Source organism: Lucilia cuprina, chromosome 3 (genome assembly GCF_022045245.1).
Source record: "Lucilia cuprina isolate Lc7/37 chromosome 3, ASM2204524v1, whole genome shotgun sequence".
Lineage (NCBI taxonomy): Eukaryota > Metazoa > Arthropoda > Insecta > Diptera > Calliphoridae > Lucilia > Lucilia cuprina.
The window spans coordinates 23,239,906-23,258,664 of NC_060951.1; the positions used below are offsets into that span (position 1 = coordinate 23,239,906).

General features: G+C 30.4%; 4 protein-coding genes across 4 annotated transcripts in view; 1 reads left to right on the top strand and 3 right to left on the bottom strand.

The window, feature by feature from the left end:
* LOC111677022 (COPII coat assembly protein SEC16) overlaps positions 1–12,996 on the bottom strand; it is a 35,329-nt gene extending 22,333 nt beyond the window's left edge. Inside the window, exon 1 of the mRNA XM_046946083.1 lies at positions 12,878–12,996. Coding sequence (XP_046802039.1) covers positions 12,878–12,920 — 43 coding nt within the window. The 5' untranslated portion in view covers positions 12,921–12,996. The remainder of the gene's footprint in view (positions 1–12,877) is intronic.
* LOC111680002 (putative transporter svop-1) overlaps positions 1–15,457 on the top strand; it is a 45,729-nt gene extending 30,272 nt beyond the window's left edge. The window contains exons 2-5 of the mRNA XM_046946082.1: positions 13,326–13,841; positions 13,901–14,324; positions 14,639–14,865; positions 14,929–15,457. Of these exons, the coding sequence (XP_046802038.1) occupies positions 13,326–13,841; positions 13,901–14,324; positions 14,639–14,865; positions 14,929–15,290 (1,529 nt within the window). The 3' untranslated portion in view covers positions 15,291–15,457. The remainder of the gene's footprint in view (positions 1–13,325; positions 13,842–13,900; positions 14,325–14,638; positions 14,866–14,928) is intronic.
* On the bottom strand, positions 6,049–6,561 carry LOC111680009. The gene has a single exon (XM_023441615.2). The coding sequence runs from the start codon at positions 6,442–6,444 to the stop codon at positions 6,073–6,075; it is 372 nt and encodes a 123-aa protein (XP_023297383.2). The 5' UTR covers positions 6,445–6,561; the 3' UTR covers positions 6,049–6,072.
* On the bottom strand, positions 10,402–10,858 carry LOC111680008. The gene has a single exon (XM_023441614.2). It carries the CDS (start codon positions 10,658–10,660, stop codon positions 10,418–10,420), a length of 243 nt encoding a protein of 80 aa, XP_023297382.2. The 5' UTR covers positions 10,661–10,858; the 3' UTR covers positions 10,402–10,417.
* Positions 15,458–18,759: the final 3,302 nt, after the last annotated feature.

Sequence of the window (18,759 nt, forward strand, 5' to 3'; positions counted from 1 at the left end):
GACTATAGACTAGACTATAGACTAGACTATAGACTAGACTATAGACTAGACTATAGACTAGACTATAGACTAGACTTTAGACTAGATTATAGACTAGACTATAGACTAAACTAGGTTACAGAATAGACTAGATACTACTCAGTAATCCGGACTTTATAATACGATACAGTATAGACTGTGATGTAGTATATTTAAAAGACTATTGTAGTTGTTCAATCAAAACCCCAAAAACTATAAGTTTTTCCATGGTTTGAATAGCATATTAGAAAATTTATTTTAATTAAAAAATTACAATTTTATTTGATTGGTTTAAAAATATTTAATTCAAAATAATGTTTAATTTTTTTCTTTAAAAATGTCTTTAAGTTGTGCAATTTCTTCCCCTACAATTTAAAATGTAAATATTATTGAACTGATTTCACAATTTTGATTAAAAATAATGAAAATTTCAAAATGCAAAACTAAAATGAATCTTTATCATATAAAAACGCACAATGCGTAAACTTTGGATTTCGTTCAATGAGTTTTCATTAAAAAACATATTTTTTGTTGATGTTGTTCTTGTTGAGTTACATTTATGAAATACAAAAACAACGAGAAAACTCTTTGAGTTTTTAATTTCATTTTCATGTAAACGAAAACGGTTAAGGGTATATCCTTTAGGGTGATATGTTTAAAATTTTTTAGAGCAATTTTTATAGAAAACATAATTCCTTGAACATCGTAGATCACGTAGATCACGTGTTATAAAGATACTGTGAATAGCTTAAACCTTTCTAGGAAATTCTGCGATGATCGGCCTGTTGGAAGTCTGTCTATTTATAGGCCTTTTTTCGCAATTCGAAGCAAAAGCTTAAAATACACTACCCTAATGTCCATGTCCGTTTATTTCTGAATGTTTATAATCAGTTGTGTGTAGTTTTGTTTGATTATAATGGTATGAGAATGTATTTATGTAAGTATGTTTATGTTTGAATGAATAAATGAAAAGAAAAAATCCTTTTGCTTTCACAACTCGTACACAATATTTTTCCATATCATTAATTTTTCGCCAACAACTACAAACAAAAAAATCATAAAGAAGTTTTGTTGTATCTGTGGGATGTAAATGTGATACGCGTTCAGTTTAATAAACGAATCGAAAAGTACTACTTGTTGTAACACATCAAGTAGAATGAAAAATCAATGGGTTTTTGAATTGTAACAAAGTTTTTAATAAGTTCTGCATCATATTTCAAAAGTTATGATAATTTATTTATTTTTCTCTTTTTTTCTCTCTCTTTACCACAAAGGATTATGGAAAGTTTTGTGATTCTTATGTTGGGAAAAAATATAAAAATGATAAACCTTCCGTTTTATATAGGAAATTCTTGTGAAACGTTTATAGTCATAAAACCCAAAGTATGTCAAAATCTTTTAAAAAAGATAAATTTTATAAAAATGAAAACGAATGCGAGTTTAACAAGTTTGGGAATAGATAAAATATCTAAGTATTTATAAGAGTAAAACAATAAGAAAGAAATTGGGTTTTCCGTTTTTTTTGTTGTTTTGGTTTATTGCAACAAAGAATAAGTGAGTATTATAATCGTAAAATGTGGGGATAAAATTATTTTGTATTTAGTTAAGAACTAATTTAAGTTGATTGAGTACATTATCAGTGGGTAGTCAATCGGTGATGTATTTTTTTTTTTAAATGACAAGTATTAATTTTGTTTAATGATACTTGATATTTGAAAATATGCAATAAAGTGATGGAACTAGAGGCTAATATACATAGTTTTATGATATGTAAGTTCTTAGTCAATATTTGAAATATTCCATAAATAACATAAGAATTTAAGGTTCAATATATGCTAAACAAAACCTCAACAATATTGCTCGATATACTTTGGATCGAAACACATGTATCGCTTAGAAACAATCTCAGCAATAACTTCCAAGTGGAAGTGTTAAATAGATTTGATTTAATATGTTACACACATGCCTACAGCCTGAATTATATTTGGGCTATAAAAGCTTAAATCTAAGACCATATTGGACTGTAATCGAATTCTTTTCCAGTGGTATGCTTTGCATCTGACATGGAAAATTCAGTAGTTTTTTTAAAACAACAAATAATTTAAAAAAATATCAATAGGCTAGTCCATAAACTAGTCAAGAGACTAGTCAATAATATAGTTCACACACAAATCAATTGACTAAATAGACAGGACAATAGTTGAGTCAATAGTCAATTAACGAGTAGGCAATATAGTTCACAGGCAAGTAAATAGACTAATCAATATACTAGTCAATGGATTAGTCTATTCAATAGACTGAATAATAGTCCATAGAAAAGTCACCGGACTAATCATAAGACTGGTAGACAAGTCAATAGTCTAAACAATACTCCATAGACAGTATAGTTCACAGACTAGTCAACAGACTAATCACTACTCCATAGACAGGTCAACAATATAGTTCACAGAAAATTGACTAGTTTGTAGTCTAGTTAATAGACTAGTCAACAAACTACTCCGTAGACTTGTTAATAAACATGTCAATATATTACTAAAAGACTAATCAGTAGTCTAGTTAATAGCCTAGCTCAAAGACTAGTTTATAGACAAGTCACAAGTAAGTCAACAGTATGGTTCAGAGAAAATTAGTACCCAGATAATAAAAACGTCAATATATAAGTTATTAAACTAGTCAATAATTACTTCAAATGCTTCTTAAAGTACTATAAAATGTAATTCAGTATTTTATTCCTAAAAAATAGTACCATATAAAAATTGAAATTTCCCATGTCTGTCTTTGCAAAAAGGACTGGGAGCTTGAGATAATTAACCCTATGATTGCAAAACCAAGTGACATAACGAGAGATACTGGCACTTGGAAAAAAGTAAAGAAGTGTTGGATTACTAAAATCATGTAAGCTGATCTCAACGACACCAGGCCAAAAGGTTTGTCCAGAATAAAAAAAAATCCGTTACGGGCATAACTAAAAAAATTTGGGATTTAGATTTTGTCGAAATAAGATCCAAGTATCCTGAAAATGATATTACATCCTTTAGGAACAGTGATTATAAAATGGTAGGGTAGATACTTGTCAGTTGTAATTGATATCTTCTACTAATTAATTATCAATGTAATTAATGATTAATTACACCTTGAAAAAAAAACTGTGATAAAAGAGTATCTGTGTGTAACTAATTAACCAATTGCCTCTTATCCTTCAAAACAAGTCAAAACAATTTCCATTACCTTCTACATTAATCATGACAGAAACACATTAAACGCACACAGACACATATTACCTTATATGTACATTTTCTAAATTCTGTTCTTTGCAAAATTATCATGTCATTTTTATTAGAAACACACATTTTCATTTTCAGTTGTGGTACAAAAGTACTTACCGTTAACATTTGGGAGAATGTTCAGTACCAACTAAGGGTACCATAAATTCTTCTAAATGGTTATTGATTATTTTTTAAACGTTTTATTTTTTAGTTTGTTTGTTGTTTCTAGGTAATCAGTATTGATTTGACTTTGAAAGGTTTCCTTGGTTTACAACAGAAACTGTGTTAAGAGGTTAGTTTTTGTTGTACAGGTGACTTAAATTCTATTTAAGGCTCAAAATGAGGCACAACGAAAAAACAAAAACAAATTGCAAAACAAAACATACAATTGAAAAGCTCAATTCAGGTGTCTGTGTGTTTCGATTTTATTGTTTTCCTTATGTGTCTTGTTACTTTTACGAAATTACATGTATGTATTGTGTTTTCAACAAACGCGTGTCAAAAACACTCACAAATAGTTGTTAAATTTTGAACATGACACTTGTGTTAAATACTACACAAATGAAGGTTTTAAATTACTCTGATACTCGATACTTGTAATTACGTTTTAAAAGGGGTAATCACAGTTGTTTCTTAAACTGCAAGGGTTGCAAAATTTTATTATATTATGCTTAATGTATAAAAGCTTGAGCTGATGAAAGCCTTCTCCTATAGAACAGCTTAAAAAACTCTTCCTATTAGTAGACATAGGATTGCTTAAGCTTGCAAGAATGTCTCTAAATACTCAAACATAACCTAACGACACCCTCTTCCTATAAGAAAGCTTAACTTAGCTATTGTCACTTCTTAAGAAAAGCTTTACTTTGTGATTTTTTTTAAAGCTGGAGAAATATGGGAAAGCTTAAGCTGTAGAAAATTTTTGCTGACTGAAAGCTTAAGCTAACGAGAACTTTTTTTTATAGGAAAGCTTGATCTACCGAGAATTTCTCTTAATAGAAAAGTTAATCTGCCTAGAACTTTTCCTACTAAAAAACTTAATCTAACACGAACTTTTACTTGAAAACTTGAGTTAGCGATAACTCTTTCTTTAAGAAAGCTTGAGCTAAAAAAAGTACCTCTCCCTATATGAAAGCTTAATCTAGCGAGAGCCTTTTCGCATGTAAAAGCTTAATTTATAGAGAACATTTAACAAGCAAGAATTTTTTTAAGAGGAAAGCTTGAGTAAGCGATATTCAGCTTGAGCGAAAACCTTTTCCTGTAAGATGGTTAGAGGAAGTATCGCCTTTCCATAGGAAAGCTTAAGCATGAAAGATTCAACTATCGGCAGTCTCTTCCTAAAGCCACAGCCTATTAATATAGGAAGGCTTAAGTTGGTCATAACTTTTCCTAAAGGAATGCTTGAGCTAGAGAGATCTTTTTTTTATAGGAAAGCTTGAGCTAGCGATATACCTTTACATAAAGAAAAGCTTAACTAAGTAAGAGTCTATTCCTTTAGGAAAGCTTGAGCGAGAGCCTCTTCCTTCAGAAAAAGATGTTAATTATACATTTCAGTACTTTCGGGCAGGTTGATTTCCCACTGCTTCTAAAGAAGCGAACAAAGAGATAAAATTTACTTTAAAGAAGTTATGATTTTAACATAGGCTTGTCATAGGAGGGATGTCCTTTTTATTTGATTACAAATTCACTACATCTGAAGTCATTCTTAGGAAGTAATTTTTATGTTCCTTTTTCTGGAAGTTATTAGGAAGTGAAATTGTAGTATTGTGGAAGGTAACAAAAATTTACTTAGTGCTTCTTTAGAAGTTGTGCTAAATGTTATTCTTTTTGAAGTATTTCGTTTTATTTATGCTGGGATGTGGTACACAAATTTTGCTTAGGTGTGTTTTAAGGAGGAAAAGAATTTTGGAACTTTCATCTGATAATGGAACTTTTTAAATTTTTAAACAAGTATGAATGAATAGGCGGGCGTAATCGACTATATGATACCCTGCACCTGTGTTACAAATTTGTATTATTTTTGAAATAATAAAGCATTTAATTGGTTTTTTAACTTAATTCCTAAATATTTTAAAGAGAGCTCATAGGGGAGTAGGGGTGAATATGGTTGAGGAATTTACGTATATTTCAAAGTTTTTAATGTAGAATTTAATCGTGTTATTTGTGTTTATAATTAAATTTTGATCTCAAAATCATCTTCTGAAGAGGAGTTTGTATGGGGGCCAGGCGAAATTTTCCTAAAAACCAAAAATTTTTCATACAAAATATAAAAATGGGAAAAAAGAAATTAATATAAGTAAAAAATAAAATCCCCCAACGCTTGAGCTGGATCCTCGCCTGATGGGGGCTAAGGTCAAAATAGGCCTGATCATTAAAAAGTCTGTAGAGTCATTTAAAGTTCTATAAAGTTTAAAACGTTTTGCTATTTCTGTTGACATAATAGAATATTTTAGTAATTATGAACCCAATTTTGGTGGTGCGGTTGTATGGGGGCTAGACGATATAATGGACCAATTTCAACCTCGTCCTTGGAGCAAAAGAAGAGCATGTGCCCAAATTGCGACCTGTAGTGTGCTCACAAGGTTTACATGAATAAACAGACAGTACTTTTTTAATTTATCATGTTAAATATAAAAATAGTACATTTTAAAGTTAAATTTAATTTTTTCCTTTTTAAGGAAACTAAAAGTTTTTGAACACCCTGACTTTTATTTATATTGACAGATTTTATGCATTTTATTAAAAAAAATAAAATTACGTACCTGTGTTTTTTTTTTTTTGCAAACCACATTTATGGTTTAATAAAAACTGGTGGTTTTTTGGTGGGCTTGTAAACGGGTGGCATACGTGAGTCCCAAAAGAATATATAATACATAGAGAGGAAAAAGCCCAAACTACTTAAGCCACCCAAATAAATAACAATAACCAAATAACGAAAGAATTTCTCGGAAAATGTAGGTTCTGCATATAAGTCGTCTTCCTTCAGGACCAAACGTGGTGGTACATAACCACTCGAAACATTTACAGACGTGCTGCGATCCTCACTATCACCCGAACTCGTATCGGAGTTGTCATTTTCTTTATCATTAATATCAGTAGCAGGCAACAGAATATTAACGATTTTCAAAGGATCCGCAGTAATGGTATTGCTGGCGTTAGACATTTTGCAGTATTTTTGTTTTTCTTTTAGTTAATGTATTTTTAGTTAAACACTTTTAAACACTTCTTTTATATAGAAATCAATTTTAAAAAATGCACCCAAAAAGAACCAAATGACTATAATTAAAATAATTAAAATCACGTTCATATATGAATTGTTAAAAATTGAATGAATTAAATTGATATTGACTGGATTGGTTGCATTTACTTAACTGCAGTTAAAATATAGACAGACAAACCTGCTACTCAAGTAAATTTGTACTTATTGCATATTTCATTATAGGTGTGTATGTATAAAGATACGAATGCGGTATTACCTTACCAGAGTATTGTATTTTATAGCAAGTAGTAAATGCACTTGTAGTAATAAGAACATTTCGGTAGATCTTAGTAACAGTCCCGATCCACTGGTGATGAAAAAATTAGTAATATTAATAAATATTCTTCATTACCAAGTGAACAATTTAAAGTCATTAATCTATTAATTACATTGGAGATATTTAGCAGACCATTGTCCACACTTTAGTTTACCAGTGATGTGTTAAGTAATTAAGGGGTTTTACATTTTTATATACAAGCAATAGACTCAAGAGTCTATTAAGCATTAAAATATATAAATATTTTATCTCTCAAACTATATTTAGCAGACCATTGTCCATACTTTAGTTTACCAGTGATGAGTTAAGTAATCAAGGGGCTTTACATTTTTATATACAAGCAAAAGGCTCAAGAGTCTATTAAGCATTAAAATATATAAAATTTTTTTATCTCTCAAACTATAGGGTCATATTAGTTAAGGTAGTCGTTTCATAGTTAATGCTGGATAAATGTTCAAGTAACTGTATAAGGTTGTATGTATTTGCAGTTGTTGTCGTAGTTGGTGTATTCATTCATATGTTTGTGTATTGTGACTGGGATTTATCGAAATGGAAAAAAGCCGATTAATTCGCTGTTAAAAGTGCCAAGTTGACATGTTTTTTATTCACCACCATGTTCTGTTCTGTTCTGTTCCGTTCTGTTTTAATTTTTTTTTTGTTATGACAAAAGTTAAAAGTGTCGTATGAAGTGTACGTATTACAAGATAATCCAAAAAGGAATTTATGTTATGTACAATTGGCGTATGGCGTCTTGTTCTTGTTGTTCTTGACAATTGGTAAATTAGAAACGAAATGAGTAGAAAATGGCTTAAAACTATAGCAATCCTTTTAATCAAGTTTGGATTTACTTATAATAGTTCTTTCACATCATCAAACGCCATTAATCGCGTATGAAAACAATAACGGAAAATCATTTGAAAAAGAAAATTAGATGGAATCTAGTAGTTGTTTGGGTAATATATATCACAGTCTGAATATAAACTTTAAAATGCGGTAAGTTTTATATCCTTTTTTAATATCATTTGAAAAATTTGACTTAGACATATAATTTTAAATAATTAAATTAAAAGCTCAAATAATTTGAATTCAAAAATTTTTAATATTTAAAATTATAAGATTTATTTACTTAAAAACTTTTTTATATATTCTAGTGAAAAAATAACTGAAGGTCCATTATATAATTCTTAAAGTCTATTTTTTTAAAATCTGTGGCCATAAGAAACAACTAAATAAATCGACTTATGAATATAACATTGTACTAATATAACGCTACTTAAACCCTGCAGTTCGGGGAGACCGTACCGAATCAGCTATTAAACGTGCCTCTTAGGATTAATTACCCTTACCTTAATGACTATCTACTTTCAACTGTTCTTGTTATAGATTACAAGGGACAGTAAGAAAACTAGTCTAAATGAGTGAGTGCATAGCAATTAACCTTTTTAATAAAGATTTTTGTATGTCTACGCTCTAAATTAAACCCTGCTGTTTGGGGGAATAGTACCAAATAAGTTATAAAATGTGTCACTTAATGACTATTTAGAAATGTTCTTGTTCTAGATTACAAGGATACAGTTAGAAGGCTAGTCTAACTGTACCCTTGTAATCTTAATTTTCTATGTGGCTACTCTTTAGATTACTTGGAGAATCTAAAGTAATGACTGTCTTCACAATTGTTTACAGAGAGTACATTTGTGACGTATTGACTTTTTAATAGACTACTAGGTATGTACAATCCACACTTTCCAACAGATATTGAACTTGAGTTTTCTGTAGGCCATCCTAAGGGGAAGTAACCTAAAACCAAACCATACACCACTTCTACTACCAATGGTCAAAAGTCATTCTTTTCTTTGTGCTTTGCAAAGAACATGCAAATTGCAATTTTGGACATGTTTCCGTCTGTCCATAAATATTGTAAGAACAACGGGACAAAGTCGCGCAGATGGGATGGCTTCTTTTGATTCTCAACAGAACCATTAAATAATCCAAAGAAAAGTTTTTACCCACTGAAAACACACTGTGGTAATTCAGAGTAAACCCTGAATGTGCCCCACACAACCCTGCACACTTCTCATTTATCCGATATATTTCTTTTTCAACGCACGCTTAACAATACAGACACTCCTCTTAAGGGTTTCTGTTGTTTTTTTCGGCAACGACACCGAAATCATGAAACTATGATTGTACTTCTAGCGTCTACAGACCCGTTGAGTGCTTTTCCGCCCACTTTGTCTTAAGGATAAAGTAATAAGGCTAACTGAGATCTGGTTTTTGTAGTTCTATGAAACCATGAAACTATGTTTTTATACCCTACACCACTATAGTGGGGAGGGTATTATGCGTTTGTGCTGATGTTTGTAAAAACCAAAAATATTAGTCCTAGTCCAGACCAGAATCACTTTCTGAGTTGATTAAGATACGTCCATCTGTCCGTCTGTAAATGTAAAGCTTATGCGCACGCTACAGGTAGCAGTTTTCAAGAAGTTTAATGGAATTTGGCATATATTCTTTAGCCTTGTTCCCATACAACCGTACCCTCCAAATAGAGCTTTTGGGTCCATAATTATGTTAAATTTTTTAGTATGTCAACAAAAATCGCTTAAAATTAGTTTTGTAAAAGTTCAAATGTCACTGCCGATTTTTGTAATGATCCCCTTCAGAAAATGACTTAATGAAAATTCACTTATAAACACTTATAACGCAATTAAATTCTACATAAATAACTTTGAATTAGAAGTAAATGCCTCTTCCAAAGTGTATAAGGATAGGTCCATATGTACCTTTCGCTCCATATGAGACCTATTTAGAAAATTTCAAAACTAAGGTAAAAAATTATTTATTTTAAAAATAATCCACATTTTGAACATACTTACTATGTTCGGTAATACCCGACTATATAATCATACTTATTTTAGTTTCTAAATCTATAATACATTTATAACATTTGTGTGTGTTTGTATTGGTCGTAAAGTATACCAATGGGTTCAGAATTATTAAATCACTTTCGATTTAGCCATTTAAAATATATAATGACCAAAAAAAAAGTAGAATGTTAAAATTCGACATAAGATATCGAATAAGATAAGATTTTTCTAGCGACTTCTGTGAAAATCAGTTTCTTCTTGCCGCTTCATATTTGAAATATTCTTACCATTTAAGGTCCCCTACCTAGGAACTTTCTGGGATTGGCCTAAATTGGACCCTAGTGTCTATATAATGTTCCTTTCAAAAAATGACTTTAGCGTTCCTAACTAGCTTAAGAAAAGTTTTATGGTAGTCAACATCTATATATGTATGTACCAAATTTTGTGAGGATAGGTACATAATTTATCCTATACCCAAATTATGTACCCTCTTATAGATAAATAAATTGTTTGTTGTTTATTAATTATACACTTATGCTTGATTTGAGTAGAGCAAGGGCTTGAAAGTTTCTATATTTCAAATATGTGTGCAAGACTTTACGATTCTTATTAACACTTTATAGATAAATGAAGAAAAATTTATTGATATACATAGGTAATTATATATATAATAAAAAAATTATGTATATAATCGAGGATATTGTAATTAGTACTTACTTGGTTAAATATTGCGTTAACCCATGTGATGTGTATGTTTGAATTCTGGCAGCGGAGGCATACTGGAATCCCATATAAATAAATAATACATGGCCAAAGTCATGCCCAAACCACTCACGCCGCCCATATACAAAGCCAATGTAATTAAACGAAAGGTTTTCGAATCGAAAAAATCTTCACTTTTGGGAACTTGAACCTCTTCGTCTTTCTTTTCAGCGTTGTCAGCAGCAGGTTGAGAAGGTTGAGCAGGTTGAGCCATGTTTGTCGCAGTTGATTTCAATTCTTTTTAGAGTTTTTAATAATATAAGATTAGTTTTATATGTATTTTTTATAAAAATATAAGAAATCTTAATAAATTTTAATATTTGTTGAGGGTTTTTTTCCTATAATTATTTACAAATTTGAACTCAAGTTTGTTGTACTAAGGTGTAACTGTTGTTAATGACTATTTAGAAAAAATTTACCCGCAAGTATCTGCGTTTATGTTTATATATTTTTCCACTTTTTTCGATATTTTACTATTTTGTTGTTATGTTTTCGACAAATGTACTTGTTCTGTAACTGTGTGCGTGCATATTCATTTTTGCGGTTTTCTTTTTAATTGTCGAGACAACCAACATTGGGTGGGCTTTAAAAAAATTATTTATTTTTCATTTGTTTACGTTTATTTTACATACACTGTTGAGCTACACTATTTAAGTGGGTATAATGTGTTTACATTTAGTTTTGTAACATCCCAAACAACACATTTGAATATGTAGACTATAGCTATAGAGGCTATAGACTAGACTATAAACTAGACTCTAGACTAAACTATAGGCCAGACTATAGACTAAACTTTAGCCTAGACTATAGGCTAAACTATAGCCTAGATTATAGTCGAGATTAAAGACTATAGACTAGACTACAGACTAGACTATATAGACTAGACTACAGACTAGACTATAGGCTAGACTATGGACTAGACTATAGACTAGACTATAGACTAGACTATTGACTAGACTATAGACTAGACTATGGACTAGACTATAGACTAGACTATAGACTAGACTATAGACTAGACTATAGACTAGACTATAGACTAGACTATAGACTAGACTATAGGCTAGACTATAGACTAGACTATAGACTAGACTATAGACTAGACTATAGACTAGACTATAGGCTAGACTATAGACTAGACTATAGACTAGACTATAGACTAGACTATGTATAGACTACAGATTAGTTTATGGACTAGACTATGGACTGGAGAATATTTTTTATTGAATTTTATTATATCAATTTTATAATCACCTATTTGTTGTAGAGTATTTCGGACCACAGTTGACCAATATTTTTCAACCATTTTTAAGTATTTAGTATTATTGCTGCAACTAATACATTGTTGTAGTAGTTAAAATAGAAAACGTAAACGCAAAAGCAAAAGAATTTTAAATAGTTTAAAATTGTGGTTAAAAAAATTACACACTGTTATTTCTTATGTATTATTCTCTAAAACAAATTTAATTACCCCAGTTGTAATTGGTTCAAGATGAAACCACATTTACCATTAAAATAATCAATATTTTGCGATATTGAATTTTTACCATTGTGTTTGCACATAGAAAAAAAGTTCCTTACAAATAATGTCGTCTCCTATGTGTTTATAGAATGGTACTGGCCTTTAAATATAGATTTGGGATAATATTTTTGGCCACCAATCCTCTATGTTTAAAATATTTTTGTGACCAGCTCTCAGGTGTATAGTACTGCCTCATATCTTATATATTCTTCACTGACTGGAACATCTAGCAACATTTTCAGAGCTTCGGCTGACGTAGTGCTTATGGCAGCACTTATACCCAAGCAGTTGCAATGCTTTATGGGGTATGCAAGGCATATCAGCTTACGTTCGGGTTTGACTATAAATAAAACCCTTGCATTCCGCCATTTAATTGGAGTTTATATGAATATAAATACGTTTCACATAGTTACTAATATTCTTTCCAGATCCAGCAGTGGCAAGTGCAAGTTTTTTCCAATAAACCAGTTAAATGGTTAGCTTTATCAATCGAGTAATTCAATGTTTCATTGGCTCAAAAAAGTGTCGGAATCGAAGAAACATCTTACTTTTAACAATAAGCAGAATGCTTAACTACCCTACTCCTGGGGTAAGCTTTTTCGCGTCTTAATATCTGCACATACTTTTTGCGTAGCGATTCAGTTTCGATATCTTTGTTAATGCCTGCTCTATTTATATGATTGCAGTTTTTGATCTAACTAAGACTTTTGATCGAGTCTGATGGATGAAATGTTCAATATAATAAATGTTTTCATTACCAGCATGAATATATGTATGACTTTAAAATTAGAAAAGAAGATATAAACGTATACTAACCCTAGTTCTAACAGTCTGAGTCCATGGTTTCGATTCCCAACAGAGACTCTGGTATGTTTTAAATAAAAAATAAATTTATTTTCAAATATTACTTACTTTTATTTAGCAATTTCTTGTATCCTTTGAGCCGGAACCCCATTAATAGAAATTGGAAATTTTAAATAAATATCCGGCATACTTGAATCGAAAAACATTAAATAATAAAATGAAAGAGCCATGCCCAAACCGCTAATACCGCCCAAATATAAAAATAAGGAAATTATGCGAAATAACTGAGAATCAAAGAATTCTGAATGTTGACTATCGTTGGGCAAAACTTTTTCGCCTGTAGACGTTTCAGTATTAGTAGCAGAAGGCGGAGACAACATAACTTATGTTTAACAAGTTTCGATAAAAACTGAAACTAAATTCTTAAATTAAAACGAATTTACTAAACAAAATTTTTAGCTATAATAACAATAATTAAGATTGATAGGTTAAATAAGATTTGCATAAATTTACTAAAGAAAACTAATATATTTATTTATCAATCTTTCCTTTACAGATGTCAAAAAAGAAAAATTACCCGCGCCCATACTCACACACACCTTTGAAGAGGCCGTGTCTTTGACAAAAATCGGAAAATTCCATTACACTTTGCTGGTGGTGTGCGGTATTTGCTTTATGGCTGTCATGGTGGAAATTATGTGTGTCAGTATTATTTTGCCCTCAATGAAATGTGATTTGGTAGCGTCGTTAACGGAACAAGGCATATTGGCATCATCTGGCTTCTTTGGTATTGTGTTAAGTTCACATGCCATGGGCTTTTTAGCCGATACCTGTGGTCGTATACGCACCCTGAGAATGGCTCTCATCTTGGCCTCGATATCAACCATAGTATCGGCGTTTTCCGTAAACATCTGGATGTTAATCGTTTTTAGATTCTTTACGGGTTTCTTTATATCGGGTGGTCAGGCATGTGTGTTTAGTTTATGTGGCGAGTTCCATGGCAATAAGACAAGAGTAAAGCATGTGACATTATTGTCTGGATTTTTACCTATAGCTTTAATGTATTTGCCCAGTAAGTGTATTTGGATAAGTGTAATATAAAAGAGATTTTAATTTTTAATTTCTTTACAGCCGCCGCCATTTTCGTATTACCTTTACGCATAGATGCCATGTTGTTTGGCATGAAATTCTCCTCATGGCGCATATTGTTAATGGTTAATTCTTCCTTATCGCTTTTGGCTTTATTGGGTCTATTTATGTTACCCGAAACACCCAAGTATGTTTTGGTTCAGGGTGATCATGACGGTGCTTTGGAGATTCTACGTGGTATTTTTGTTAAGAATACTGGACGTCCTGCTTCTGATTATCCCGTCAAGCATATTGTAATGGAATCAAATGGTGCAAATTTGTCAAATGTTAAAGGTGTTAAAGATGCATTAAAATTGATTTGGAGTCAAACTGTTCCATTGTTCTATCGCGAACGCTGTCTTCATACCATCAATATCTGTGGCATTATGTTTATCGTTTATGGCATTTCTCAGGGAATTTTCATGTGGTAAGTTCTAGAAAGTTATAAATGTTCAGATAAGAGCAATCAATTACTTTCAAAATCAATTCGTTGATTAGAAGACAAGATCCAACTTTTTGAAAGAAAAGGAATGATCGGGAAACTGGAGTAATTTAAGCAGATATATGTATGTCAAAACTTTGTTAGTTTTCCAATCATTCCGAGTTTCCTAGGAAAGAAAATACTTAAATCTGTACAGAAATACTTATAAAAGATTATCATTAATCCGAAAGTAGTATAACGCGACGTAGTTCTTGAAACTTCTCAACTTCTTTTCAAAAATAATTTCCTTTCACTTTCAGGTTCCCTACTATGCTCAATGAAATGGTGGCTAAGGATGGTTTAGGCTATAATGTCTGTCATATTTTAAGTAACATGGAAACTGGAGCCGATTTAACCAGTGATGTTTGCAACGGCATCATCGATACATTCCCCTTTATGGTCATTATATTTGTGGGTGCTGCATTTGCTGTTTTCTATTTAATCTTTGCCTTTACCATTGACTATATTGGCAAAAAGAATTTGATAAGTAAGTTCAATTTAGTCAAATAATAAATTTTATTCTGTATTCTAAACTTATTTTCCTTTACAGTTAGTTGGTTAGTTATTGGCGGCATATCTGTGACCATGATTCGCTGGACTTCCAATTTCTATGTTGTTGTCATTTTACTCACTCTCACCATGAGTATTGGTAATTGTGGTGGTCTGGTCAGCACCATTTCAATGGAATTCTTTCCCACGAATATTAATGCCATGGGCATGTGTTTCATTATGATGATTGGTCGTTTGGGTGCTGTCTTTGGCAGTAATTTCTTGGGTCAATTACTCTTTAATTTCTGTGACAATGTACTTTGGGGTTTGCTGGGCATATGTGTCCTCTTGGCTACAATGAGTTGGTTCCTGCCCGAACGAAAACATCAAAAACAAAAGAAAGTACATGAAGTAAATCAATAGAGAATGTGCATGTATAATTCCAATTTCCTCTTCGAAAATATTTGTACAAATTTAAGTTGAAATGTAAATTGTTTTGTTCCTTATGCGGGGCTTACAATTAGTTAGTATATGTTTTTTTTTCAATAAATATTGCATTTAGTTAGGAAATTATTTTTATTAAATTTATAATACATATAGGAATAATTTTAATTAGTTGTTTTTTTTAATAAATAAAATCAAAAACTACTTATATATTGGATTTTCTTCTTTTAGCAGAGTAAATATTAGGAATCTTAAAAGTACTGATGTTTCCATAATTTAATTTGATGCAATTTTTCTATGAGAAGACAAAAAAAGTTGTTCAATAAGAAGCAATTTTCCTTGTGGAAAAAATCGATTAATTTAAAGCAACTTTCCTTTATTAAAAGGTCTGAAAGTTTTATATTGAAAAAATATTAAATTTTAAGCTGTTTTATACGGAAAGTTGTTAAATTTGAAGAATCTTTTCTGTAGAAAAAGTTGTTCAATTTCAATTAACTTTGTTGTAAAAAAAGTTGTAAAATTAATGAAATTTCAATAGAAAATTTATTAAATTTAAAGCATCGTTTCTATAGAAAAAGTTATTAAATTGTAAAGCAACTTTTTTATAGAAAAAGTTATACAATTTGAATAACTATTTTATAGAAAAAAGATGTTTAATATGAATCATATTTTATAGGGAAAAAGTTATAAAATTTTATGCAGAAAAAGATGCTCTATCTAAAGCAACTTTTCAATAGAAATGTTGTTTAACTGGAAATAACCTTTATATAGAAAAAAAATAAATATAATTTGAAGCAACTTTTCTATAGGAAAAGTTGTTAAATTTGAAAAATTATTTAAATTGGACCAACTTTTCTATAGAAAAAGTTGTTGAAACAATTTATCAACACCAAAAGTTATTTAATTTGAAGCAACTTTTCGTTTCGTATAGAAAGTATAAAAAGCCACTTTTCTACAGAAAAATTTTCTATATTCTATAGGAAAAGTTATTTAAATTAAAACAACTTTTCTATAAAAAATATACTGAATTTGAAGCAACATAAAAAATGTTGTTTAATTTGAAGAAACTTCGTTTAGTGTGAAGCAATCTAGGAAAACTTTTGTAAGTTGAAGCAATTTTTCTAAAGGAAGAGTAGTTGAATTTAAAGTTACTTTTCTTAAATAAATGTTGTAAAGAAAAAAATTGACGCAACTTTTCTTTAGGAAAATATAGGAAAAGTTGTTCAAGTTGAAGCAACTTTGGTATAGAAAAAGTGGTTCAAGTAAATTTTCTTAAGGAAATATTGTCTAATTTTAAGCAACTTTTTTATAGAAACTAAGAAACATTGTTATAGAAAAGTTGCTTCAGATTGTACAACTTTTCTATGGAAGTTGCCGCAACTTTTCTCAAGAAAGAATTTTTCTATTTAAAGCAATTTTTTATATTTGAAACATGTTTTCTCTGTGAAATCTTGTTTAGTTTGAAGCAAATTTTCATATCTTAAACATAAACTACTTAAATAATTCGTGTACTTCCTCTAACAATTTCTTAAAGCTTATAGAGAATAATAAAACCTCAACTTTACTAGATTGATAGGAACATGAATTATATATTTCTGACAAACACTACTTTTCTGACAAATCTAAATAAAAAGGAAAACCTTACAAAAAAAAATCTTAAGAAATCCTTATAAAAAGGCGAAAACTTTAAAGACAACGGTCGGTGTCAATAATCTAAGTTAACAAAAAAAATCTGTTTTGGCCATCATTAAAAACCAGACAGGCGCGATACAAAAAAAGTGACGCCACAACTGTCAACTAATTTACTTTTAAAACTGTCTACTATGTTCTCACTCTAGTGATCTAACTGTCTCGCTCTTAAGTGATCGTTGATCTCGGTGATGATGCAAGTGAAGTGAATAAACACACTCTTGAATTTACAAATATATATGAAGCTATACTATTGATCTAGCTGATCATGCGTATTAAATTCTAGAAAATAAAATAAGAAATAAATAAATATTTATGTGTTTTAAACATTTCGAGCGAGTGAAAGAAAATAAATAACAACAACATTACAAACTCATCTCTACAAGATGTACAAAACAATTTATCCATCTGTAAAGAATATTTAATGATAAATTGTTTTAGTTGTTTTCCTCTAAAGATGAAGTAAGTAGCCAACGAAGAAGCAGCGAAAATGCCATCCAGATGAAGACCAAAATGCGACAACTTTATGTCGCTTTATGATGATATTTTAAGGCTGTAGCAGCAGCCTATAGCTGCAGCTGTCGATGATGCATTAAAATGCTTGAAATACTAACGTTTTTTTTTTCTTACTCTTAACATTAAATGTTGTTTAAATGGACAGAAAATCAAATGGAGAAATAAAAAATAGATAGAAATAATAAAAAATAAACAAGTTGACAACAATAAATAGTAAATCATAATAATGATAATGCTTTTAATCGTACATATAAGGTAAGATATACCGATAGATACATAACTCTGTCGGATAGAATGAAATTTATCCAGTGTTTGAATGTGGAAGGGAGGAAGAGGAAGAGTAGGGAAAAAACGAATTGTGTTGACCACTGAAGTGGACATGTTCAGTGTAAAAGTAACAGATGAAACAGACATCATCAGATTTTATATACTCTGACTTTGAGTTGCGCTCATACATGGCAATGCAAGACAATTGTTGTTGTTTATAATAATAAAATAAAAAATAAAAAAACATCATCGATGGAATTAAAGATGTGTTTACCTTTTTTATTGACTGCAATGGAATTTATATTTATTTTATAGAATGAAAAATGTAGATACAAACACAGATACACATGTGAAAATATAAACAAATACGTATGATGCGACAAATATATAAACTATTGATTACAATAACAACCACAAGCGATTTCTATCTGTAACCAATGACAACTACATATAATAAATTAGGGCAGCCTCATTTAAGATATAAGTGGTAAATTTTGGTAAATTGTTTTATTTCATTCCCAGATTACTCCCTACTGTCATATCGCTATCATGAGATGTAAAAGATTTAGGCTTCTTGTAGAAACGTAGTGCTAAAAGCCACTATATATGTACACAGCGACCATAAAACCTATTCGGTTTTATTGTTCAATTGTTTCGACGAATGTTAAATAAATCAAAAGACATAGAAAGAAAAACAAGGAATTCCTAGAATGAGTTTCCATTCCCTACACAATTTCACTAATTTAGTATTTCGCTACTAGAATTTTAACAAGATCAAATATTGCAAACCTTTAATACCCAGTGATGTTAATGACGCTCAAAGAAGCGAAAAGAAACCAGTTTTTCTGAGTAGTCTTCTTCTTCTTTTTTTGAAGTTATTAGGAAGTGTAATTGAAGTATTATTCAATAAGTTCCGGAGAATTACTTCAGATGTAGTAAGTTTGGAATCAAATAAAAAGTACAGCCCTCCTATGAC

What these genes read in the sequence shown, in the direction of transcription:
- LOC111680008 (XM_023441614.2), bottom strand. Translation starts at nt 10,660, where the DNA reads ATGGCTCAACCTGCTCAACCTTCTCAACCTGCTGCTGACAACGCTGAA.
- LOC111680009 (XM_023441615.2), bottom strand. Translation starts at nt 6,444, where the DNA reads ATGTCTAACGCCAGCAATACCATTACTGCGGATCCTTTGAAAATCGTT.